The sequence below is a fragment of the Cynocephalus volans genome, chromosome 11, assembly GCF_027409185.1.
Source record: "Cynocephalus volans isolate mCynVol1 chromosome 11, mCynVol1.pri, whole genome shotgun sequence".
Lineage (NCBI taxonomy): Eukaryota > Metazoa > Chordata > Mammalia > Dermoptera > Cynocephalidae > Cynocephalus > Cynocephalus volans.
The window spans coordinates 65,636,833-65,664,434 of record NC_084470.1 but is presented as its reverse complement, the minus strand read 5'-3'; the positions used below and the strand labels follow the sequence as shown (position 1 = coordinate 65,664,434).

The window sequence follows — 27,602 nt, the reverse complement described above, 5'->3', positions numbered from 1 at the left end:
GTATGTACTGTTTTGTAAACTACTATTTTCATTTAACCTGTTGTGAACATTTCCCTGTATTAGCGAATTTTCTTTCCCAACATCATTAGTATGGGCTGCCAATCCATCATATAGCAGTTTTGCAAATTAATTTAACAGTTATACACAAAAGAGAATCAAAATAGGGGAGGCATTTTATGAACACAGGCAGCTCAAAGCATTCCTCTGCCTTTGAGATCCTTTCCACTGGGAGGGTTGCTGGCCTTGGCCATACTACTTATTGGGAGATCTTATGGAAAATTGATACTCAGTGTCAAACAGGTGTGTTTCTTGTGTACTGTGTTAAGATCTGCTAGGATCCCAGTCTCCTAAACTTTTCAACGCCCCAATGGGCCATTACTGAGGAATAGGTCTTCTTCCTCAGGCTCAGCTCCATCCCAAGTTTAGACCCCATCACCCCTCTCATTGAAGGGAATTCACCTGGTTCAGGTAACACAGCATCAATATTGTGGTGATTCCCATTCCTGCCTGTGTCCCAACCTGAGCCCCATGTACCAGGAAAGCATGGCCTCTGTGTTCAGGGAGGCCTGGGTTCAAATTGCCTCAAATGCTCACCAGCCAGGAGACTTGAGTAAAGGTTCATGAAGTCTCTGATCCTCAGTTTTCTCATCCATTAAACGGGGATAATAATATACCCTCAGAGTGTTGGTATAAGGGTTAAACTTCACATTAAGATTCTTCTGGAACAACATAGAGTAGAAATAAATGGATGGAATATAAATGTGATTAGGTACAACATTTCTCATGGAGTTATTTATTTTACTTATTTAATAAACATTTACCTCAAGTTTACTATGCCAGGCCCTGTTGCAAATATTAACCTCATTTTAAACATGGATAGAAGTTAAGGAAGTCAACTCAATTTAGCAAACATTAGGGAGTATCAGCCATGGGCAGGACACTGTGGAGTTACCTTACAGATCAGAATGCCACATTCTGCCTGACCCTCCTAGGGCTAGAACATGTATAGCTTAGCAAAGTACCTGGTACATGGAAACTACCCAGAAATATCAACTATAGTTATCAGTATTCTAGTGGAAATAAAGCAAAGTACAGGGTGGGAAGAAAGAATTAAGACACACACGTGTGTGTATGTGTGTAGCCTTGTGCGGTAGATAGAATTTGAACTGGGACTCTGAGAGACCACAGTAAATGAAGGGAATGTAAAAGAAGGGACATCCCGGAGAAGTGGGATCCTGGAGATTGTGTTGGGGGAGTGTGGGTGGATGAGCATGACTGCAGTGGGGGAATCATTGGCGTTGTTATGGTGAGGGGATGAGACTGGAGAGTGATGTGCAACTTCCTTCTAGAAAATGGTTTCTGTCTTGGGTTTGAGAAAATGTTGCTGCCTTATCGCATCTGTCTGTCCTGTCCATCTGTCTATCCATCCATCTATCCATTCATCCCTCATCTGAGCACTTAGGCAAGTAAGTCACTTCACCATGCTGGATTGTAGTCCCCTCATCTGTAAAATGAGAATAATCACAGGCCCTCATAGAGCTGTGGGTGAAGGTTGTATGAGAGGGCATGAAGAGGACCTGAACTGACTCAGGCATAGAAAGGACACTTGGCAATGGATATTAGGTGCTATTATTTCAGCCATGAGCCAGAGAGTGTGTTGCCTGCTAGAGGGCTGGATCAGTGACTCAGAGAACCTGCCCTCAGGGAGTTTGAGGTGGAGCTCCTCCAGGAGCTCAGGACCCTGCTGCTCTTGCTCCAAGACTGAGGCTTGGCAATACTTCCCTGGATGCATCTGGATGATCTCGCCCCTGGGCTTCCCTTCTGCTGCCTGCCTACTGGAGTCTGGCTGCCAGCTTGCCCAACTAGAGTGTCTGCCTGTGCCTGAACTCCACCTGTGACCCATTGCTGCCCTTCTGCTAAGGCTGCCTCTCACCTTTTGTAGTTTGCCAGAGGGACCACCTGCCATCCTGGGGGCATCCTTTTCCTGTGACTGTTCCTGTCCCCCTTTCTGGCATGTTCCCCTTTTCCAGGTCGCTGCCTTTCCTGCATTGACTTGTCTCGATGCCCTCTGAACTCCAGACTGTCATGAGGATATTGGCTTTTCACTTGGGTCATACTATTAAATAAATGTTAAATAGCTAACATTTATTGAACTACATTCCAGATACTTTTCTAGGCACCAGTGCTAGCTGGCTTTATACCTGGTAATCATTTCATCCTCATAACCCAGTGGGGTGGGTGCAGCTATTATCCCCATTTACAGATGAGGCTGTGAGCCACAGGTTTCACAGCTGGTTGGTGGCAGAATCAGAAGCGGTTTGCAAATCACATGTCCAAAGGTCAGTAATTATACTTACATGTTTTACAGGAGGAAGGGACCATTGTGCCCAGGGATGTGAAAAAAATTCTAAAATCTTAAATTACATTTTATATTTTAGACACAGTCTTTAGAGATCTCTTTCTGGCAACTTTAATAATTTTGTTACTTAGCCTCATAGGTGAAAGAGAGTTAATTGCCTGGTTAAAGTGTCAGATTAATACTAAAGATGCACCATTTTGAGCTGCAAAATTCACTAGTGCACCTTGTCTCAGTCCTTTGGCTTGTGCTTATCCCTTATTTCAGTCCTTTTGCTTCAGTTTTCCACTGATTTTAATGAAATAATAAGAACAAATGAAATAAAATTTCCAGAGCTGTAGAGAACCTGCTGGAAAGTCTAGATGGCAGGGTTTTTGAACAGGAATAGGATTAGCTTGCAGACAGCACAGACAGGTTTTGTTCACCATTTGATATCCTAAAGCTCCAATTCAGTGCATGGATGGTGGTTTAAAAGGCTTCAGCTGTGGTGCCCACAAGTCAAGTGTTTGGAAGTTCTGCAGGGTATGCCAGGGACCACCCATGTATGAGGCACTTGTCTGGGGTTGGCCTGGGTTTGTTCATGTGAGACCCTGACAGAGCACTGCCTACCTTGTCCCATAAGCTGAAATGGCTAACCCAATTTCCTGCTGCTTGGTTAGGTATGGAGGGATGGACTCAATCTCTTCTGCCACTGTCATGCTGCATGTAGAGTGGTCAGTTCTTGGCACCGTATTTTAGGAAACAGATTAGAAGCTGGAGCTTTTCCAGAGAAAGGTCAGCAGGAAGGTTCTTATTTGGGCTCTTGTGTTCTATCATGAATGGCTGAGTGACCTGGAGGTATTTCATGTAAAGAAGAAAAGTCCTTAGAAGGGTGAGGTGGGCTGGCTTCCCATACTAGTACAACCATCTTATGAAAAAGGAGTAGATTCATTCTGTGGAGGTTGCATACTGTAGACGTTAGTAGCTTGGCTGAGCTTTGGAGAATGACAGATGTGGGTCTGGATCTCAGCTTTGCTTTTCAGTAGTTTGGTCTTGGGCTGCTCCCTTATCCTCCCTGAGGCTCAGGTTTCCTGGTGAAAACAGGAGATAAGATTAGTGCTTACTTCCCAAGCCTGGATGAGATTTTTATGGCAAGTACTTAGCACAATGCTTTGGATATGGCAAGAGCTCCGTGAATGGCCAGTGTGGGTATTATTATATGCTGTGTAATGAAGAACCAGACCAAAGGGAGGAGAGTCAGAGGGAGCAGACTTTGACTTAACATATTGTATTAGTCTCTTTCTCTTTCTTATAACAGAATACCTGAAACTGAGTAACTTATAAGAAATAAAAAAATTTATTTCTTACAATTTCAGAGGTTGAGGAGCCCAGAGCCCAGGGAGCACATCTGGTGAGGGCCTTCTTCGGCAACTCAAGATGTCACATGGCAAAGATGGGCAGAGCAAGATGGGCTGAGCAAGCTCACTTGCTTTCCTGTTAAAACCATCAGAACCACACCCATTACTCCATGAATGGATCAGTCCATTCACAAGGGCATAGTCCTTGCAACCTAATCACCTCTTAAAAGCCTCACCTTTCAAATGTCATAATTAGGTTTCCCACCCTCTTAACACTGTTGTTACTAGGAGAGGGGCCAAGTTTCTAATACATGAACTTTTGGGGGACACATTTGGCCCCTAGCACATAAGTAAGGAGAGAACTTTCCAGCCATCAGAGCTGCTTCTTGGAGGTGTAGCTGCCCAGTCTGAAATTTTTCAAGCTTCAGCTCAGTGACCCTCGTCAGAGATGTGAAGGGATTCACGCCGTGACTGAGAAGCTAGACTAGCTAGTTCCTATGGTGCTTTCCAACTCTATGAGCCCTCAGTATTTTATACTATAAGGTTTTATGACAAGTTAAGTGTTTGAAATGAAAATCTGCAGCAAAAGAACGACTGTGCCCTTTTCTGTAAAAATGTCACCACCACCACCGCCACTGTGTTTCCTCATAGCCTGAAATGTGGAGCGTGTCTCCATCCAGGGGAGTTGTCTGCGTAGGAGCCGCCCTCTGCTCCTGTGATCTGCAGCCATCTGGACCACGGGGGTGTGCAGGGAACACTCTGTTGATTCATATGCCATCCCCTGCTGGCATCTCCAAAATGGGCCCTCTCCTAGAGCTGTGAAGCAGTCAGGCCCCCCCTCCCATGCCTTCTTCAAGTACTCGAGAGAGAAAGGGATGTGAGGGAAAATGTGTAAAGCTCCAGGAACTTGGAAGGATGGTTGGGTGGCCTCAGGGGAACTGGACAGAGAGCCAGTGGCTTTCCTAAATCCAGTTTTAGAATACATGACTCAAAATGTGATAGCTAGAAGGATGGTTCTTAAACTGTGCTCTCAGGAGCCCTGGAGTTCCAAGAACGTACCTGAGGGGTCCCTGCAATGGACTGAGTGGGTGGGCTCCATGCCTTTTCCTCCCCTTGCCTCCCTGTTAATCAGAGCAGATCTACTTTTGTCCACTTCCTTGTTCCCTCTACCAGGACCATGCTTCCCGCAGGTGTCTGCATGCTGGCTCCTGCTCGTCCCTCAGGTCTTGGTTTGAAACTCACCCCCTCTGGGGGGCCTTCTCTGACTACCAGATTAAAGATGGGGGGAGGTGATAACAGGGGAAACTAAAGTACTATAATTGGTCTACAGTTCAGGGCTAGTAAGTTGGCATTTTCATCACATGTTCAGGAGGCAGACCTTACATGCATCTTATAGTCTCCTCTCCTACCATTCTCTGTCTCAGTATCCGCTTAGTGTCATTGCTTGTACAGCACTTACTACAAGTTTTAACTTGTTTCTTTGCACATTTTAACTGTATTCTCTACCAGACAGTAAGCTTCATGGTGGCAGGGGTCATTCTGTCTTCATTTTTCCCTATCTCCAAGACCTATCACAGTATCAGATACATAGTAGGTACTACAGTTAATTGTGTGTGTGTGTGTGTGCATGTATGTGTATGCCTCATGTAGAAAACAAACCTGAAGGCTTATACTACTAAAATAAAAGTTTTAAAGCCACTGAAATAAGAGAAATGGAATCCTGCACTACCCACTCCATGCTGGTTCTGTGCACAACCTTTGAGTCATAGACTGTAGCAGATGCTAATTTTTCCCGGTTCAGACCCCCTGGCAACTATTTTACTGGGCAGATATGCCCATCCTCCAGTGGCTGTGGGTGCTGTTGCCAACAACTCACACTTATGACCTTTACGGGAGGTGTACCTTTGGTGACTAGAATTGCCAAACTTCTTTCTGCCTAGAAGTGCCTGGGCAGCCCACAGGCAGTGGCTGACTATAGTCGGGGGAGAGGGTGATACAGAAGCCTGACCCCCTTGCCTCAAGGTGAGATAGATCCTACAGCACAGTTTGCTCTCTAGAGCTCCCCACAGACTGAGGCTCAGGCTAGATTTGCTATACAACAACATCCTTGCATGACTTCCTTCTCTTCTCTATATGGCTTCTCTCCTTCCTTATGGGTTCCTTCTAGAGCCCTCCCTTAATAAGCTACTTGCATGAAAGTCCCTGTCTCAGGCTCTGCCTCTCAGGAATCTGACCTGAGATATAGAACTGGATAAGGTAGGTGGTCCGGGTACTGCTGAGAATACTGACACTGTGCCATATAAAAAACAGTGGATAGGATAGGACCCTGTGTGAAGGAAGACTTTGGACCTGGAAGCTGTCGTCGCTGGAGATGAACCTGATTTGTTCTTTCTGTTCTTTATGTTCTTGAATGCATAGAACAAAGGCCAGCATATAGAAGCTCCAGGGTAATGTATTTCATCTCAATGTAGAAAAAACTGCTAACAGGGGGGTCCAAAGTTTAGTGAAATATTAACCACCGTATATTAGTTTTCTGTTGCTGCCATAACAAATTACCAAAAATTTAGCAGCTTAAAAGAATACAGATTTATTAGCTCACAGGTCAGAAGTCTTGGTATAGCACGGCTCAACTGGATTCTCTGCTTCAAGTCTCACAAGGCCAAAATCAAGTTGTCCTCAGGGCTGTGCTCCTTTCCTGAAGCTCTTGAGATCAGTCTGCTTCCAAGCTCATTTAGGTTGTTGGCTAAAGCCAGTTCCTTGCAGTCGTAGGTCCAAGGTCCCCATTTCCTTGTTGGCTATCAGCTTTGACCACCCTTAGCCCTAGAGGCCTCCTGTGGTCCTTGCACATGGCCCCTACATCGCAGAATCAGCAATGACATATCCAGTCCATCTCACACTTAGGATCTCTCTAACTTCCCTATCTGCTGCATCTATCTCTCTCTGCCTCTAGTCAGAGAAAGTTCTCAGCTTTTAAAGGGCACATATGATTAGATTGGGCCCACCCATATTATCCCAGATACTCTCATTATTTTAACATCTATAACCTCAATTACATATTCAAAGTCTCTTTTGCAATATAATGTGACATATTCACAGGTTTTAGAAATAGGAGGTGGACATCTTTGGTATGGAGCATTATTCTGCCTACTATAGTCCACCCTCCAACCCCCAAAGATTCACATTCCCTCCCTATACCAAGGTCTTCAAAAGTCTTACCCCATTACAGTATTAATTCAAAGCCCCATATCTCATGTAAATCTCAGCAGTTCAGAAGTCCCATTGTCTGAATCGTCTCTGTACAGATGAAGCTCTGGGTATAATGCATTAAGTACAACTCCTGGAGACACAGTTTCTCTCCATCATTGGGCCTGTGAAACTAAAGAAACAGGTGCTCTCCTCCCAAGAGTGGTGGGAGAGGCATAGGACAACAGTTACCGACATTCAAATGGGAAAAATGGAAGGTAAAATGGAGTCACGGTCCAATGCAGTTTTGAAATCCAGCTGGGAAATCCATCAGGTTTCAAAGCCTGGGAATAATCCTCTGCAGTTCTTAGCTCCATAGTCAGACCCTGCAGCACCCAGTATTCCCAGGTACTCTCCCACCCAGGTTCTAACCAGGCCAATCTTGATTTGCTTCTGAGATTAGGCAAGGTCAGGTGCATTGGCTGAAGTGAGTGACCAGGAGGCTGCTGAGAGCACCTGACACTTTGCCATATAAGAAAAAGTGGATAGAATAATGACTTCTTAGTAAGAAAGACTTTGGACTAGAAAGCTGTCATCCTGGGAGTTGTGTCCAATTTGTTCTTTATGTCCCCAAATGAGTGGAAAAAAGGCCAGTGTATATAAGGTTCAGGGAGGTGTATTTCAGCTCAGAAACAGAATCTAACAGAGGAGTCCAAAGGTGGTTGAAGATTAACCACCCACATGCACTCCTCCATGAAGCTTTTCATAGCCCCCTTCCCTCATCAGGCCTGGATGCCAACTTCTCATTCTTTCCCATAGTACGGTGTCCAGAACTGGTGGAGTCCTGTTAGGGAACCGAGAAACAAACCAGAAGTCAGATCTATTTAGATGTTTGCAGAGCATAAAGGAACCACAAATAGCAACATAAACCAAATGTTATGTTAGTAATTAAAAGTGTGAGTTTAGGTGTTAGACAGACCTTGGTCATATTCTTAAGTCTTGTGAGCTCCATAATCTTGGGCATGTTGCTTTACTCTCTGAGTCTTAATATCTGCACCTTTCCCATGGGAGTGGTAATTCCTACCCATAGGGATGCTGTGCAGGTCAAATCAGTGGCTAGATGCGAAGCATGGGGCCTGGCACATAGTAAGTATTCTGTAAGTGGAGCTACTGCTGTTGTTATTATTGAAGGGACATTTATGGTCTTGAGTTGTAATTAGGTACTCTCTCTTCCATTAGACAATCAAATTCCTTGAGACCTGGGATGGTGTTTCATTTATCTTTGTTATCTCTGCATTGCCTAGCATGTATCAGGTGCCCAATAATTATTGAATTAAACAACTAAACTTCATTGTTTAGGAGAACTAGAACATTGCTAACACAACAGGTCACTTGAAGCTGGCATCCCATTCTCTTAATTCCTTTGGTTCCCAGTACCATAGCATCTAAAGGACCAAGAGAAATCTGTGAAAAAAATCTTTAAAGCAAATTTAGCAAAAGGAGCAAGTTATACATTGGAACAAATTAAGGGGAAATGTATGTGTACAGAGATTCAGTTAGTATGGTCTTAGGCTCCCAAATGTCCATCTTTTTGGTGAAAACTAAAAAATAATTTATCATATGTATTTCCAGGGAAACTATTAGCCTGTACCTCTAGAACCTGAAGGCTTCTGTGAAGACTAAACTCTTTATGAGAACCGACATGGCCTTATGCAGTCTTCCCTCTTCCCAGCCCTTCCCTCGTGGGCCTCCTCTCCCAGCCATCTCTTCATCATTCCCTTCACTCCAACAACACTGGGCAACTTTCTGTTCCCCAGATACTCTACTCGTGATATCACCTCCATTGAGAATGTGTGCACTGGAACATAAGCTCCACGAGGCAGGGATTCTCTGTGTGTGTTTGCACATAGTGGGCCTTCAGTAAATATTTCTTGAATTGAATTATTCAATTGGACCCAGTGGCAGTGCATTAGTGGTAGCTAGTATCAGAGCACAGAGCAAGTGGGCAGGGAAGGAATTCTGCCAGGCTGTATTCTGTAATATGCTTTCAGGAATAGTAATAACTATTCGTGAGCAACAATAGTAATGAGAATAAGTTTCAGTTATTGAGTGTGTACCGTGTGCCAGCCGAGTACTTCACGTGTTTATCTCAACTTCACCACCCATCTATATCCATGGCACATTTGAGCAAACAGGATCAGAGAACATTCAGTAACTTGCCCAAGGTCATGCACCTAGCGGTGGAGAGGACAGGATCTGTTTATCTCTAGAGGATGAATTCTAAGACTGTGTGTGAGCTTCACTTTCCGAATAGTGGGGTTTTATTTTTAACTTTTGTTATTAGTTTTTTTGCTTTATTATGTATAGACAAAGAATGCAGCATATATCACTTCTGCCTTTTGGAATCCATTTGAGGTTTTCCTTGGTGGCTTGTTATGTGATCAGTCTAAATATCCCATGGAGGCTTGAAATGGAGGCCTGTGGGATCCAAAGTTCAGTGTGATTGTTAATTCTGCCTTATTAATTATATTATATAAATATTTTAGGTTTTTATTTTTTAATGCTTGATCTGTCAAAGACTGAGAAAGATGTTGATATTTGAAAGTAATTGTTTTTTTACCACACTTCTTCTGTATGCCTAACCTTGTTTGCCCTTAGGTTTTAATACCTAATGGGAATATCAGTAACAGACAACTGTTATAAAGATAAGTTTTCTTAAAATTTCAAACACTGAAGAAAAGACTGAATCAAAGGAGATATAGGGAGGTGACTGCAATGAAGGAAGCCGGGGGAGGTGTCAACTTCAGAAATCCAAAGCCAAGTGGTGAAACGTGGGCAGTGTGCGTGGTGGTTGGAAGCAGAGGCTCCGCAGTCAGACTGCCTGGGATAAGTCCCTGGAGCGCAGTTCAGTAGGACTCTTGCACAAATTACTAACTTCTCTGTTTCTTTTTTTTTCAAGTGAAAAATGATGATTATAAGAGTATAGTACCTACCTAAGGAGGTTATTTTGAGGATTAAATACATTAATATTTACAAAATGCTTAGAATATTAGCGCATAGCAGTGGATAAGTAACTGTTAGCTGTTGTTATCCTTCACATCAGACTCCTTTTGGTCAAAACCACTGTAGAACTTCCAGACTTATAAGTACAATGCCATTTATACTGTTTTACTCAGTCAGTCAGTGTTCATTGAGCACTTACTCTTGGCAGGTACAGTGTTTGGTACTGAGAAGATAATGGGCATACAGAGTCCTTGTGCTCATGGAGTTTACCATGACACAGACACGGACCAATTAATTTTATAAATTAGTATAAAATTGCAGCCATATTCAATGATATGAAGGGAAGGTACACAATGCTATGAGAGTGTATATGAGTGTGGGGGATGTAGACTAGTGTCTGGAGGATCAGCCGACGACCTTCCTGTCATATATCTTTTATCTATGGCTACATAAGAAATTACCCCAAACAGTTAGTGGCTTAAAACAACAAACATTTACTATCTCTTGGATTCTGTGGGTCATGAATTTGGGAGTTGCTTAGGTGGGTAGTTCTGGCCCAGAGCTGCTCAGGAGGTTGCAGTCAAGCTCCTGGACAGGCTGCAGTCATCTAAGGGCTTGACTGGGACTGGATGACCCACTTTCATGGAGGCTCATTCACATAGCTGTGAGCAGGAGGCCTCAGTTTCATGTCACATGGGCCTCTCCGTAGGACAGCTTGATATCCTCATGACATGGCAGCTGGTTTCCCACAGAGCAAGTGATGCAAGAATGTGAACAAGAAGGAAACTGTAATGTCTTTTATGTACAAACCTCAGAAGTCACTTCTACCATGTTCTATTTGTTAGAAGTGTGTTACTGAGTCCAGACCACAGTGAAGGGGAAGATATTTAGGCTTCCCCTTAGGAAGAGAATGTCAAAGAATTTGTGGACATATTTTAAACTACCATGTGATGAATAGATGTTTTTCCTGATATTGCTAGTATGAGTACTGAAGATATCCTAGACCAGAGATTGACAAACTTTCCTGTAAAGGGCCAGAGAGTAAATGTTTTCAGCTTTGCAGGGCCATATGGTCTTTGTCAAACTACTCAGCTCTGCCATTGTAACATGAAAGCAGCCATTGATAATATGTAAATGAATGGAATGGCAGTGTTTCAATAAAACTTTATCTATAAAAACACGTGGCAGGCTGGATTTGTCCTGTGGCAGTAGTTTGACTATCCCTGTAGACAAAAGAGAATCAAAGGGTGGAGGATTATTCCAAATGGATGGAACAGCATGTTTCAGAACGAAGAGAATTATTGTGCATTTACGATGTCTAAAACAGAGTGGGGTTCCCCCCCAGGTATTGGGAGGTTTATTGAAACACAGTTTTTTTTTTTTTTTTTGTCTTTTTCGTGACCGGTAAGGGGATTGAAACCCTTGGCTTGGTGTCGCCTGCACCGCGCTCAGCCAGTGAGCGCACCAGCCACCCCTATATAGGATCCGAACCCACGGCGGGAGCATCGCTGCGCTCCCAGTGCCGCACTCTCCCGAGTGCGCCACGGGGCTGGCCCTGAAACACAGTTTTTAATGGAAAAAAAAAGTGAGTAGGAAACACTATTTACACAGATAAATTCTAAAAACATAAATATTGTTGAGGTAAAACCCAAAATGCAAAAAAGCTTTATGCAATATGAACTGGTATTTCTGTAAATTAAAAAACAGTACACTGTATTGTTAGCTTTATACTATTTATAAGGACATATATATGTAATAAAAACACAGAAACATGCATGAGAAAGACGCCAATGTAAGATTATGGTGACTCTCCAGGAGGATAAAGATGGGGAAGGATGTGGGACTAACAATTTCTGTTGTTTGTGCTTTAAAAATTTTTTCATTATTGTAAAATACGCATGATATAAAATTTTCCATTGTAAGCATTTTTAAGTGTACAGTTCAGTAGCCCTAAGTCTATTCACACTGTTGTGCAATCAATCTCTAGAAGATTTTCATTTTGTAAAAGTGAAACTCTGTACCCATTACACAACATCTCCCCAATTCCCCCTACCCCAAGTCTCTATCAACTACCATTCCACTTTGTTTCTATGAATTTCACTACTCTAAATACCTACTGTAAGTGAGATCAGACAGTGTTTGTCTTTTTGTGACTGGCTTATTTCACTTAGCATAATGTCCTCAAGGTTCATCTATATTGTAGCAGCTGTTAAAATTTCTTTCCCTTTTAAGGCTGAATAATATTCTATTGTGTGTAGATGTGATATTTTATCCATTTGGGTTGCTTCTACCTTTAGGCTATTGTGATGATGCTGCTGTAAACGTGGGTGTACAAATCTAAAGCAGAGTTTTGATAACAGAAATGATCAGTTAACTTGCATACTGTGCAAATGTAGTAGCCTGAGGCTCCCCTCTCCTCCCATTCTCCCACAGCATATCCTAGTCAGACTTTCACTCACACTATCCACCAAAACTGCTCTGGTTGAGGTTACTAATAACTTAATGTAGCTAAATCCGGTGTCTGTTGGCCTCTAAGCTGCAGTTGCTACAGTGGTCACTCCCTTATGCTGGACAAGCTTCCTCACTTGAAGTTCAGGGTACCACACTCCTTCTCTTCCTGCCTCACTGGCTGTTCCTTCCCAGTCTCCTTTGTTGCTTCCTCTACACTTCCTAGACCCTTTAATGTTGGAGTGCCCCCGGGGTTAGTCCTCTCACCTCTCCTCTCTGTGCTCAGTCCCTAGTTGATCTCATCTAGGCTCACGTCTTTAAATGCCATGTATTCACTGATCCCAAATTTGCAATTGTAGGTATTACTTCTCTCAAAGTCACACTCATTTGTTCAGTTGCCTTCTCAGCATCTCCACTTGAATGTCTGATAGCATCACAAACTTAACATATGCAAAACCAAACTCTCAGTTCCCATAACTCCCACTTCTCCACAGTCTCCCCTATTTTGGTAATCTACCTCCATTCTTTCTGTTGTTCAGGCTAAAAGCCTTGGTGCCACCCTTCACTTCTCTCTCTCTAGCCCCCAGGCAATCTATCAGGAAGTCAAGTCAGCCTCACGTTTAAAACTTATCCAAGCTCAACTCCTTATTGCACCTACTCTGCTACCCTGGTCTAAGGCCCTATAATCCCTTGCTGGGGTTATTTCAGTTACCTCTAGTCCTGATGGCTCTGGCTGAAGCCATTCTGCAGTACAACAGCTGCAGTAATGCTTTAGAAGGTGCCTCTTTGCCTTTGCTCAGACCTTCTGGTTGCTTCTCATTTGTCTCAGAGTAAAACCAGTATCTCCACAATGTTCTCAAATGTGGGGCCCCTTCTCCTGCCACCTCCCATCCCTGCATGTCTTTGACCTGCTATTTTCCCCATCCCTCATGCAGCTCCAACCACACATTTACCATGTACTGTTCCCTCTGCTTGGAATACCTACAGATTTTTCCTGCATTACCTTAAGATCTTTACTCAAATGTCACCTTTTAATGAAACTTTTCTTGACTATGCTATTTAAAATTACAGTTGATCAGCTTCTCCCTAGTATGTCCCATTGCACCCTCTGGACCTGTTTTCTTTTATAACATTTATGACAAACTGGTTTGGCCTCCTTTTTAAATTATTGTGCCTTTCTCCCCATAGTAATCTGGAGTAAAAAGACCATGAGGGCTAGGATATTGATCTGTTTGGTTCACTGATGTATTTCCTGTATCCCCTTTATCAAATTATTATTTTAATATATGAATGTGCCATATCTTAAGACTGATGTGAGTTGATATTTGTTATTATAATGTTACTTGCCTGTTGATTTCTCCAATTAGTTTTGGTTCATAAGAGTGACAATTTTAAGACATGGTTTCAAAGTCTTTGGTACTCCTCCCTAGAATCTGAGCAGGCTTGTGACTGCTTCAACAAATAGAAATGGCAGAAGTGATGCAGTGGGACTTCCAAGGTTAGGTAATAAAAAGCTATTCACTCTCTTGCTTATTTGCTGGGGCTCTTGCTCTTGGAGTCTTTACACCAAACGTAAGAGGTTGAATTACCCTGAGGCTGCCGTACTGTGAGGAAGCCCAAGCTACATGGAGAGGCCATGTGTAGATGCTCAGATTGACAGTTCCAGCGAAGCCCAGCTTTTAAGTCATCTTCCAGCCAAGGCACCAGACATATGCATGAAAAAGCCATCTTGGGAGCAGATCCACCAGCCCCACCTGTTGCAGCCTCCAGACATCATCCTGTACAGATGAGCCATCCATACTCTATCCTTTATGAATTCCCAACCTAGAGTTCATGAGCATAATAAAATAGTGGTGGTTTGATACCACTAAGTTTGGGGCAGTTAGTTACACAGCAATAGATTTCCAGAACAATAATGGGAAAAGGCCAGATAAAATAGTAATTGCCTTTGGAAAGAAAGTTAAATTTCGAGATTTTTTTTTTTTTCCTACTGAAGAAAGTATAGGGTATGTGTGAGTATTATTCTGCCTGACTCATCTTGGAAGCTGGTGTCCATTAATTCACTAGACTCTAAACTCTCATTAACTACCAAGAAATATCATTCCAGTGAGCCCCCTGAGATTTCATGTTCCAAAATTCTGGGTCCTCAGTATATTTCCATGTTGATCACCTGAAGAAGTTTTAGGCCAGTTAAGGCCAACTTAGTCATGAAATTATAGGAAAATATGTAATCTGGAGATTGGTGTTGCAATGAGGTATTGAATTTTGTGATGCTGCTGCCAATTTTCTGCTTTTATTCTTTCTTCTGCTTTTAAAACTGAAACTGGGTATGACTAGAAATATCAGCCAGAGATCAGCATTTCAGAGTCAGCTACCTATTAAAAATCTGGATATTCTTAGTATAAAGCTCCTTATTCTGCAGATCAGAGAGGGGAAGGGACATGGCCAAAGTCTCAGGCTGGAACTGCGGGCTCCTGACTTCTGGCTCCCAGTGCAGTGCTCTTTCCTCTTAATAAAGGGTTATTAGCCCAAAGTCTGGTTCAAAGGTACACCTCTGTGTAGCTGAGCCAGGCCTTGTGAACCAGATGAAATGGTGCACTCCATTTTGTTTGTGAGTGCTTCTATGCCCATTTCCAGAGAGAATCCGCCCCTTCCATTTGATTCTTACAGAGATATGTGACCCAAAAAAGTACGACTGCGCTTGATGATTTCATATTGTTATTTAAAAACTATCAAAGTAAGTTAATCTTGTACTCACTCCTACCTATCTGAGAGAACACCAAATGCTCCTGTGGAAATTCATTAGCTGTTTAAGCACATAATGGGTACATCTCTCAGATGGTTTAGGGATAGTTGGAGCATCCTGCAACCAACTCATCGTACTGTCTGTTTATAAAAATTTGGCAAGCAATCACATGTTAAAATCACTTTTGTGATTCAGAAGCAACAAACAATGCAAGACTAATTAGGTATTATTTTTTTCTTGGAGCCATTGCAGTAGTTAAAGCAAAAAGAGCTGGGATCTCTATAAATAGAACCTGAAAGCTCAGAGGCTTAACTTAACAGAAGTTTAGTTTTCATTCATACCACTGTCCAATGTAGGTATTCAGCAGGCTTTTCAAGTGGTTTTTCAGGAACCCAGACTCTTTTTATCTTGGGGCTCTGCCATCTTCTTGGGTCTTGGAGTCCTTCACTTCTGGCTAGCAGTTGGAAAGAGGGAGAGTTGAGGACTAGTCAGGAAGTTTTTATGGAAGTTGAGTTCTTCATTTCTATCCACATTTTACTGGCCAGAAATAAATCCTGTGGCTCCATCCAAATACAAGGGTGGTGGTAGTGGGGCTTCTTAGCAATAACCCTACACTGTGGAAGAGGAGCACAGATCTTCACTGGGTACCTGGTCCTCTCTGCCACAGTCAGAGTGAGTATTTTAAGAATCCCAAATACCAGAGATGGATGAAGAATGTGAGATGGGTCTTTAGACAGTCCATGTAGTCTGGATACAGATTACAATCCTCACCCGACACCTTAGGAATTAAGTTGATCCTCCAAAACTGAAATTGAGGTTGAATAATAGTGTAGTTAAAAAAATTACAATTTTTAGGTAATGGGAGATTTTAGTTTACTTTTTAAGGAGTGACACAGAGGGTAAGGGCTCAATTTGGATTTTGAGCTGGTTTTTATTGCAACAGAATTTGTATAATTTTAGCAAAGAGAACTCTTTCCATCTTTGCAAAACTGTTGCTACAAGTTTAGCTTTTTTATTGTATGTTTGCCCTTAATGTTTTTGTGTTTGGCAGAAATTATAACAGCACATGTCTTTACCCTATGGTTTTTATTTTCACTGTGTTGCTTAGTTTTTCTTAATTATTTTTACTTGTTTTGTACAAACTTAACTTCTTTCCTCACATTATCTTACAATTTTTATTCTGGAACTGAGATTGGCTATGGTATGAAATTATCATGAATTTTTTTTGTTTTGTTTTGTTTTTTTCCCAGTGTCTGGCAAGTATGGGGATCCAAACCCTTGACCTTGGTTTTATAACACTGCACTCTAACCAACTAAGCTAACCAGCCAGCCTCATTCTTGGCTCTTTTTAAAGGTGATTTTCATGCCACCTGGTACCAGAACTGGTGACCTGTGAAATATATTTCTTCTATAGAGCAACTCTGAAAAGTAACTGACTTTTGGTTTTCTCATTTTTGAGATTTTATTCATCCAGTGAACTCCAGTAATCATGGAAGTAATGTTGAGAGCTAAATAGCTTTTTTTGGAGGTTGAAGTCCTCATGATATTCACCCAGTGGTGGGCTGGAATGGAATTGTACTGACCCATGAAAACCAAATATTGGAAACTTGTTCCAACAACCGTTACAAGTTAAATATACAAACTCACGATTAAATAAATTACATTAAAAACTCATAATTTCCTGGTTTTGTATTACATTTTACTATTACCTAGGATCTTGAGCTCATTACATCTATTATGTCTATGTGGTGGAAAATACTATACAATGAGGTGCTATTGCACCTCTCTTCCAACTCTGCATCCAGTGATGCCACTTTGGGTAGCTTGAAGTTGGCCATGATGGATACTGGTTATTAAATATTTACTAACAGCCCATGGACTCACCATACGGGCTATCTTTTTCATTTGGTAGTGTTGAGGCTCGAAAGTAATGCCTGGGACACTGTAGATGCTCAGTAAAAAACAGCTATCTATACTCGTTCCTTCAGAAAAGCTCTGCCATCTCCTAGGAGCCTCAAAATGTCCAGTGTTGCCAGTTCATTGCAGTCCAGGGCTTCCAAGGGGACACAGGATTTCTTCTGTTTCTCTATTCATGAAATAGGTTCAGTAATAACTCGACTTCATCCCTTCCAGGGATACGTTAGGGGGGAAAAGTCCTAACTGATATGAGAGCATTTTGAATGATAAGGAAGTGCAGTTCCTAACTGGAGGCTGAGAAGTAGTTTCACACAGGATTGCTGATTTGTGCCAGTGATGTCTGTGAGAAAAAAATATGCTTCTCAGACCCCCAGCCCTGAGCTGTAGCAGTGATTCCTCAGTGCTGGTACCTGGATGTTTGTACCATGGTTCATGGCCAAGATTTCTTGGGCCACTGGCAAATAAGAACAAGTTAGTAGGGTGTGGGTGAAAGGTTGTCTGCTTACCTTATCCTGGATAGGACCATATTTTATTGTGGGATTTGATTCTTCTGACAATTTTTACATTAATATATCCTATCTTTATGAAATAGTGGTGATAGTAAATGGTAGTGGTACCGGTACAGTTAATTTTAAATGCCCTTACTGGTCCTCTTTCCCACTTTCCAAGTTTTTTTTTTTTTTTTTTTAACTTAAAGATTTTTGGTCCAGTGGTCCTAAAAGCCTAGAACTACTCTATTTTGAATCTAAATTGATTTTTCTGTAATTAGAAATAAATCTTAATGAAATTATTCCATAGGTGACCTGTATCATCAATGTAGACATAGTGAGCACGTTTGTTTTCTCCTGCCCTTGCCTACTTTCATAAAACTGTTGGTAGTTATCAAGAAAATCAAAGTGTGAACTGAAAAAACCTCATCTTTATCGCTTCTCTTCTGCCAAGGCAACTTTTCAAAGTCTTGCAGGACTGATCTTTTCAGGGGAGGCATGCAAAAAGTGAGCCTTTAAGCTTAAAATTGTAATTATGTTGTTTTCTTTTTACCAAAAGAAATGTTCATCATTTTTCCAGGAGGTCTAGGGTCCACATCTGGCTTTAACCATTTTTGTCTTTCCTTTAACACTGTTGATATTAATGCCAATTTTAATTTCTTGGCACCATGATACGTAAATATATCTCCCACAGATGTGATTTTGAACAAGGACTGAAACTGTAAATTCAGAAGCAAGAGATTCACAGTGTTTCATCAGATCACTCCAAAAAGTCACACAGTTGTACTGAAATGGTTTTAAATTGCTCATTTCAAACCTACTTCGGTAGCAAAATGCCATGCATGCAGTGGATTTGCAACCACGTTAGTCATTTTCTTTCCTCCGTTTCCTTGCTGTGTTTGTATTGGGAGCACAGAGTAATGTAATTTAGTAAATTATGATTTGATGGCTGGGCATCAGCCCCAGTGTTGAACAGTATTTGGACTATGATTACTTGCTGGCTTTGTCACAGTTGACATTAATTATTGATGGAAGTTTCAGAAATAGCGCATGTGCCAGGAGCTTTTCACCGGAACGCAGGCTTCAGGCAGGAGGGATGCTAAAGAGTGTGGGGGAAGAGGCACCTGTGGCTTGTTGGTGTCTGTGCACAGGGAAGCTGCACCCGGTGGGCTGTGTGGTACCTGTGTAAAGGTCATGGTGTAACGGGAGGATGAGTCGTCAAGCTTATTTCTATCGTGTTCCTCCGCAGGAATTGCACCGAAGAAGCCAACTTCAACCGGAGCCAGCCAAGACGAAGGCTCTCCAGACTGTCATTGAAATGAAGGTAGGAGCTGTGCACATTTGTCAAAACAGTTGTGCCTCGGGAGTTTGTTCTAGCGTGATGGTGCACAAGATAAACATATGAAATAAACCTCGTGTTTATTTCACGAGGCACCCTGGTGGGTGCTTTGCTTCTGGATCTTTTCTGCTTCCTGGGTTTGTTTAATTTATTACCCTTTAATTAGGATGTCTTTTCTGGCCAAAAGAATAAAGGGCTCAAGTATCCCTTGGCCGAAGAGAGCTGGGTTCATTTCCAGAGCATGGCCAGTGCCTTTAACCCTAAGGGAGATTTTGTGTGTGCATCAAAAGTAAATTTCTAAAGCTAGAGTAATTCTTCTTTCCCTCATTCATGTTGCAATGAAAAGACACCTTTGAGAGACTAGGATTTTTCAAAGGGAAGTTAATTTATATGCAGTGGAGTTGTTAAATAATGAAAATCATGCTATCAGCAAAATTTACTTTTCAAAAATTAATACTTTCTTTCAACTCCAGTATTTTCTCTTAACCAAGTCTGCAAGTAATAATAATTTATAAAATGCTCACAAAGTATCCTATTTAGCTGTGGAGTAAATAGATACACTATTTAAAGGAATATAAAAATCCTTCTGGGTGGATTTAGGGCATTTAAGTAATAATGAAGTAAATGATGATGGCCAAACCATGGTCTATGATTTAGAAGCAGACCTAAATGAAACTGAATTGCTTTTCCAGTATCTAAATATTTAAAGTCTTTTTACTTCCAGTTTTTGCCAGAAGGAAGCAAATAGTCACATATTTATCTTAAGAATAAACAATTATTTATTTAAATTGTTCCATTAAGAAAAGAAATTTATAACAAAGATGTATGCAAACTGAAAATTCCACAGTTGAATTTAACACTCAGGGAATTTGCTGATCACCATCGGTCTACAAGAGAATTCTGAAGCTTGCTGATAGGATACTGATTTTTTTCTTTCTTGCAGCACATGATTTTGGATAATCTGCCAAAAAATTCCCAAGTCCTGGGGGGAAAAGAAACTAATATGAGCTATTAAATTCTTGGCATGTACAATTCTGACTTGAAATTTTTTTTTTCTAGTCAGTGACAATGTCTTCATCCAAGTGGATTTTTGTGGAAATAATGTAGAACATTTGCTTTAAAAATATATGTCCCCAAAATGAGGTTACATGAGTCAAAGCACTCATAATGTATTTGCAGCACATTGGCTTGAAAACTATCATTAAAGAATCCAAATACCAATAGGATTAAAAAATAATTGTTAATCCTGACTCATCAATTGTTTTGAATTTATGTAATTTTAACTTGTTTTGAAGAGAAACAACATTCTACACTTGGGGGGCAGTGGTTCATAAATGAGATTTCATCCTCACTTCACATTGGAACCAAATACAAAATTTTGTTAAGGCTCTTTAAAAAATTTATTTAAAAAAAGAGGAAAAAAGGACAAAACACTTGATATATCTATATCTATCTATCTATCTATCTATCTATCTATATATATATATTTTTTTCTTTTTTTCCAAAGGGTGGTTCATTTGCCCTTCCCCACCTCCACACCCACCTTCCCAGTACTCAGCACAAATAGTAATGGAGCAAAGGATGTTATATAATCTATTTCTAAATTATTATTATTATTATTATTTTTTTTTTTTAAAAGAGTTAGTTCCAGAAATCTTTGGAGAAACCAAGAAAGACATCTCTCCTAATGTGGTGGGTATTTTCTTGGTAAATGTCTGTACACAAAGGCAATTGGTACTTTCTGGTGACTTTTTAAGGAGAAAATCTATTTGATTCTAATTTGCTGTTTCTAGCATTATGTTTTATTATAAAACAAACAAACAAACAAAAAGCAAATAAAAACACTTATTTAGGCTGTCTACGTGGGAAGGCATAAAAAACATGATTTTTTGGATTTAAAAATCATGTTAAAAAACATGATTTTTCACTAAATTGAGACTGGAAGTTTTTTTCGTTTGTTTTTTATTGATTCTAGTGATGCTGATTTGTAGGCATAAGAATGTATTTTTAGGACAAATGAAAATCAATATATTTGTCAGGGAACTGAGCCTGGAATTTTTCTGTTGTCTTTTTGGATGCCTGTTCATTTACGAAAGCACCGCCTTCTGTCTTGTCATCTTAGAAGTCTGGGTCCGTTAGCATCTATACTCAGAGTACCTAAATTGAGTTATGAAGGCAGCTGGTGGAGGGTCATCTCCCTGGCCGTGTGTGTAGCTAATGATGGAGGCTGTGATCTCATCTGATTTTGTACATTACACCCCTGTGAAATCAGAGGGAATATTGGAAATCCATAATGTACAAGCCTTAGAGTTAACTACCAAATAGAACTGACTTTTAAACCTGGTGGGTGGAACTTGAGACCCTGCCGTGTATGAGCATTGAGTAATCATCAATGTCATCTAGTGTCTTGGCAAAATGTAAAGTTAAAAAGATCTTAGAGTAAATTGGCCCATAGTTTCAGGGAGATGACATAAATTAGGGCTCTGAACTTACTCCTACTTATCCCTTGCTTCTTAGAGAAACTGAGGGTGAACTTCAGATTCATATATACTTTGCATCAACTCGAGAAAGGCGTTTGTTGTGAAATTCTGTAAAATCTTGCCTAAATTCAAGCACTATTTAGAACCACAGTCTGGTAGTTCTAAAAGATCTCTGGACTTTTAGAGTTATGAAACTATGTCTCTGTGGGATGAGTGTTGGGGAAGGCCATCTGCCTGCATCCAATTGGGGGGCAGTTCTCTTGCAGACATCATGTCTCCTGCCAGCAAGTTGAGCCAGGGGGTAAAGTCACCTGAGTGAATATGAACAGAACATAAATAAAGATATTTGTAATTTATCTTGCAGGAAGCACCAAGTTTTAATTTTGATCCTGATTTGGTCTGGCAGGTATGTTCCAGGTTTGCACATAGAACATTGTGTGTGTTGCTCAGAAAAATTAGTTTCTTGTAGATGTTGTGACCCTCCTTCTTTTCTTGCTTTCATGGCTAAAGATTTTTTACTAAGCTCCTCTGTTCTGCTCTTATGGAGAACTGTCAATAGAATGGCAGTTAAAATGCTTGTTTTCTCTTTTTTCTCTCCTTAATGTTAATTCCTTGAAAAGAATGTGTAACCTATTTTTATTATAAATTTGATATGATATGAACATGATGTCCAAAAGTTTCACTTTCTTGGGTTCATTCGTAAAGCTGCACCCAGTTTTTTTTTTTTTTTTAAGAAAATGAATGACACTAATGGGAGTACTTGTTAGATAATCTCAAAAACTTTTTTCTTTGTTAGCTAGAACTTCTACGTGAATGAAAATCTAATCTAGAGTGGCTAAAACCAAAAGGATATTTATTGGCTCACTTAACTTGAAAAAAAAACATGGGTATTGCTTCAGGCCTAGCTTCATACAGGGGTTCAAAATATATTAGCGGATCTCATTTTCTCTTATTCCGTCTCTTATGGTGGCTTCCTTCATGTGAGCTCTATTTTTAGACAGCCTCTCCCTGCCCATCTGAACAAGACCACTGCAGCAGCTTCAATAATCACAGCAGGAGGGCAGGAAGAATGTTGTGTTTTTTAAAAAATGCAAAAAACTAACCAACCCTAGAGTAACAATAATTAGAGATGGAGCATAAAACTTCACTTCAAACTTAATATCTCAGGTTGGAAAGAATATGCATGGAGTTCCCTAGCTTAAAAAATCAACCTCCCCACTGAGGTTGCACTTGTGTGCCATGAGTGGTTTCTCTTGAGTAACATTTGTCCCCACCAGGGTTTTTTATTGGAACCAAGTAATAAGCAATCTTTTTAGCTTGACTAAATTGCTGAAGTGTAGTTGTGGTGTTGGTGGAAGAATATGACTTTGCATTCAGGTGCAACTTCAGTGGAGAGGTTGATTTTTTGTTATTAAAACTAAAAACTATACCCTGTCTTTGTGTCCAGGCATATGACTGCTCTTTTGCATAGAGCTCACCTATAGTTGGGTTAAGTTTCCCTTAAAAGGTACCTTGGTGTTTGGTCCAGTTCCACAAGATATGGAAGGGATATAATGGAGCATTGTGAAGTTAAGTGCTACTGCGTGGCAACTTTCCCAAGGTCATACAACTAGGAATGGAGAGAGTTTGAATCCAAACCTAGGCCACTGAGCACAGCCCGATGCCCCTTGTGAACTTGTTTGAGTCCTAGGATCTGGCCAGAGACACTAAGAAGTGGCTGCTGTGTTTTCATGGGCTCTAGGGCCCACCTAGGTTTATTTCATTCATCTTTGGGACTGTTACTTGTTTGGGTATTACTTAGAATTATTTTTTCTCCCAGTATGCTGTGTTCATAAAAAATTTGTGCCAAGCCCAGTTTTTCTAATCAAGAAATTATGGTGGCTTTTAGGCCATAAAGAATGTACCCCTTCTTCTTTTGTGGTTATTAAAAAATAATAACAGCACCACCAACAAAAACACTACCTGCACCACCAGTGACAGGAACACAACTTCCACACATAGGGGCTAGGCACTTGACGTTCAGTATATATGTGAATAGGCATAATTATCCCCACTTCACAGATGAGAAAACTGTGGTTTAGAAAGAGGATGCAACCTGCCCAAGGTCCTGCAGCTAGTTGGCTGGCAGCTGAGATTTGAATGTAAGTTTCTTCCCAAAGCTCTTGCACTCTCTACTCCTCCTGTCCACTTTTAGTAAAGATGGCCCATAGGTTCAACTGGTTTTTCTTTCAATACTTACTTTGGAAATTGTGCACTTAGGTTTGCATCATAAAACAGGTAGAGGCAGCTCATGAGAGCTGAAGAGGCCTGTTTGATGTTATTGGAAAGGCACAGAGCTGTACTTTGTACTATAAGTCAAGACTCATCTTTTTTACATGTATGTGTTATCAGACCTCCAAACAGGGCTCCGATGTACACCTACAGCCAACATATGCCCTGTTTTTTCCCTTCACTTTAAGTCTTGCCCTGAAATCTTTTTAACAGAATAGAGTGATAACTTGTTCAAACTTGAAAAGCCCTGTATTTTTGATGTGCATTTATGATACCAGAATCATCCTTTAGCTTATTTCTTTTTTGGGGGGAAATTTCTTCATCTTCTCATCTTTCAAATTGAGAAAAAAAAAAAAACCAACAAAAACGCAAAAACACACACTTTGTCCCATTTAACTATTTTCCTAAAATAAGGGGAAAAATTGTGGGTTTTAAGTGATGGCCAGAAAAAGCAAAATGTCAAGTTAAATGTTAGCTCTGAATGATATATCATTGCCATTTAGAAGCAAGTAAGATTAAAAAATAAAGAGAGAGAGAGAGACTTCTTTCCTTTTTTGGCCAAAATCTTCTTATGATGTGTTTGACTCTAAGTGTTTGACTGAGGTGCTAGTCGATCATTCCTGCAATTAACTGGGTTAGTCTGTGTACATGTAACTACAGAAGTTGAATCACAAACACTAGTGTTTACTGAGCAGCTATTTTGTGCATTGCACTATGGTGGGCCTTTCAGAAAAACTGGGCTCTCAGTCTTTAAGGAGCTAAAGGAAGGAAATTTGTAGCCTGGTTGTAAAAGTGATCTAAGAAGGGTAAAATGGGCTGTGGTGACTCAGAGGATGTCAAATAAGAGAGGGGCATGGAATGCTCCTTGGTGGAAGTGGCATTAGAGAATAGCCTTGAAAATTTAATTTCAAATGATTTTGATAAAGGGAAGTATGGTTTAGAAGCAGTGGGAACCATAAGAACAAAGGTAAGGAGGCTGAAAAGTCTCCTTTAATAATGAGTGTCTGGAGCACAGCAGATAGCTCAGTTTGATTGAAAAAAATCTTATTAAGTTTCAAAGCAGTGAAAGATCAAATTAAGCCATAAGAAAGTAGGGGAAAGAAATAAAAAAGATAAAAACTGAAATTAATGAAATAGAAAACAGACATACTCGTATACTAGATAGGAACATCAAAGCCAAGTGCTGATTCTTTGACTAAATTAACAAAAATGCCAAGTCCTGCTTAAAATCATTGAGAAAAGTAGAGACAACACAAATAACGAATATTAGGAACAAAAGGGGGGCATCACTATAAGTGTTATTAACATGAAAAATAGAGAATTTTATTAACAACTTTATAATAATAAAGTTGAAACTTTAGATAAATGGATAAATTATTTATTTATTTTTTTTCCTTTTTTTTTTTGTTTTTCTTTTTTTTTTTTTTTAAAAAATTTTATTTTGTCGATATACATTGTAGCTGATTAATGCTCCCCATCACCAAAACCTCCCTCCCTTCTCCCTCCCCCCCTCCCCCCCAACAATGTCCTTTCTGTTTGTTTGTTGTATCAACTTCAAATAATTGTGGTTGTTATATCTTCTTCCCCCCCGCCCCCGGTTTGTGTGTGTGTGTGTGTATGTGTGTGTGTGAATTTATATATTAATTTTTAGCTCCCTCCAATAAGTGAGAACATGTGGTATTTCTCTTTCTGTGCCTGACTTGTTTCACTTAATATAATTCTCTCAAGGTCCATCCATGTTGTTGCAAATGGCAGTATTTCATTCGTTTTTATAGCTGAGTAGTATTCCATTGTGTAGATGTACCACATTTTCCGTATCCACTCATCTGATGATGGGCATTTGGGCTGGTTCCAACTCTTGGCTATTGTAAAGAGTGCTGCGATGAACATTGGAGAACAGGTATACCTTCGACTTGATGATTTCCATTCCTCTGGGTATATTCCCAACAGTGGGATGGCTGGGTCGTATGGTAGATCTATTTGCAATTGTTTAAGGAACCTCCATACCATTTTCCATAGAGGCTGCACCATTTTGCAGTCCCACCAACAATGTATGAGAGTTCCTTTTTCTCCGCAGCCTCGCCAGCATTTATCGTTCATAGTCTTTTGGATTTTAGCCATCCTAACTGGGGTTAGATGGTATCTCAATGTGGTTTTGATTTGCATTTCCCGGATGCTGAGTGATGTTGAGCATTTTTTCATATGTCTGTTGGCCATTTGGATATCTTCCTTAGAGAAATGCCTACTTAGCTCTTTTGCCCATTTTTTAATTGGGTTGCTTGTTTTCTTCTTGTAAAGTTGTTTGAGTTCCTTATATATTCTGGATATTAATCCTTTGTCAGATGTATATTTTGCAAATATTTTCTCCCACTCTGTTGGTTGTCTTTTAACTCTTTTAATTGTTTCTTTTGCTGTGCAGAAGCTTTTTAGTTTGATATAATCCCATTTGTTTATTTTTCCTTTGGTTGCCCGTGCTTTTGGGGTCGTATTCATGAAGTCTGTGCCCAGTCCTATTTCCTGAAGTGTTTCCCCTATGTTTTCTTTAAGAAGTTTTATTGTCTCAGGGTGTATATTTAAATCCTTAATCCATTTTGAGTTGATTTTAGTATACGGTGAGAGGTATGGATCTAGTTTCATTCTCCTGCATATCGATATCCAGTTATCCCAGCACCACTTGCTGAAGAGGCAGTCCCTTCCCCAGTGAATAGGCTTGGTGCCTTTGTCAAAGATCAGATGGCAGTAAGTGTGTGGGTTGATTTCTGGATTCTCTATTCTATTCCATTGGTCAGTGTGTCTGTTTTTATGCCAGTACCATACTGTTTTGGTTATTATAGCTTTGTAGTATAGCTTAAAGTCAGGTAGTGTTATGCCTCCAGCTTTATTTTTTTTGCTGAGCATTGCTTTGGCTATTCGTGGTCTTTTATTGTTCCATATAAATGTCTGAATAGTTTTTTCCATTTCTGAGAAAAATGTCTTTGGAATTTTGATGGGGATTGCATTGAATTTGTATATCACTTTGGGTAGTATGGACATTTTCACTATGTTGATTCTTCCAATCCAAGAGCATGGAATATCTTTCCATCTTCTTGTATCCTCTCTAATTTCTCTCAGCAGTGGTTTGTAGTTCTCATTATAGAGATTTTTCACCTCCTTGGTTAACTCAATTCCTAAGTATTTTATTTTTTTGATGGCTATTGTAAATGGGCAGGATTTCTTGATTTCTCCTTCTGCATGTTCACTACTGGAGAAAAGAAATGCTACTGATTTTTGTGTGTTGATTTTGTATCCTGCTACTGTGCTGAAATCGTTTATCAATTCCAACAGTTTTTTTGTAGAGGTTTTAGGCTGTTTGATATATAGGATCATGTCATCTGCAAACAGGGACAGTTTGACTTCATCTTTTCCAATCTGGATGCCCTTTATTTCCTTCTCTTCTCTGATTGCTCTGGCTAGTACTTCCAACACTATGTTGAATAGGAGTGGTGAGAGTGGGCATCCTTGTCTAGTGCCTGTTCTTAAAGGAAAAGCTTTCAGCTTTTCCCCATTCAGGATGATATTGGCAGTGGGTTTGTCATATATGGCTTTAATTATGTTGAGATACTTTCCCTCTATACCTAACTTATAGAGGGTCTTTGTCATGAATGAGTGCTGAACTTTATCAAATGCTTTTTCAGCATCTATAGAGATGATCATATGGTCCTTGTGTTTGAGTTTATTAATATGGTGTATCACATTTATTGATTTGCGTATGTTGAACCAACCTTGCATCCCTGGGATGAATCCCACTTGATCGTGATGAATAATTTTTCGTATGTGTTGCTGTATTCTGTTTGCTAGTATTTTAGTGAGGATTTTTGCATCTATATTCATCAAGGATATCGGCCTGTAGTTTTCTTTTTTGGTTATATCTTTACCTGGTTTTGGTATCAGGATGATGTTTGCTTCATAGAATGAGTTTGGGAGATTTGCGTCCGTTTCAATCTTTTGGAATAGTTTGTAAAGAATCGGTGTCAATTCCTGTTTGAATGTTTGGT

General features: G+C 40.3%; 1 protein-coding gene across 1 annotated transcript in view; it reads left to right on the top strand.

Annotated features, from left to right (window-relative positions):
- Positions 1-27,602, top strand: part of ERC2 (ELKS/RAB6-interacting/CAST family member 2) — a 799,084-nt gene that overhangs the window by 243,845 nt on the left and 527,637 nt on the right. Inside the window, exon 4 of the mRNA XM_063113405.1 lies at positions 18,728-18,802. Coding sequence (XP_062969475.1) covers positions 18,728-18,802 — 75 coding nt within the window. The remainder of the gene's footprint in view (positions 1-18,727; positions 18,803-27,602) is intronic.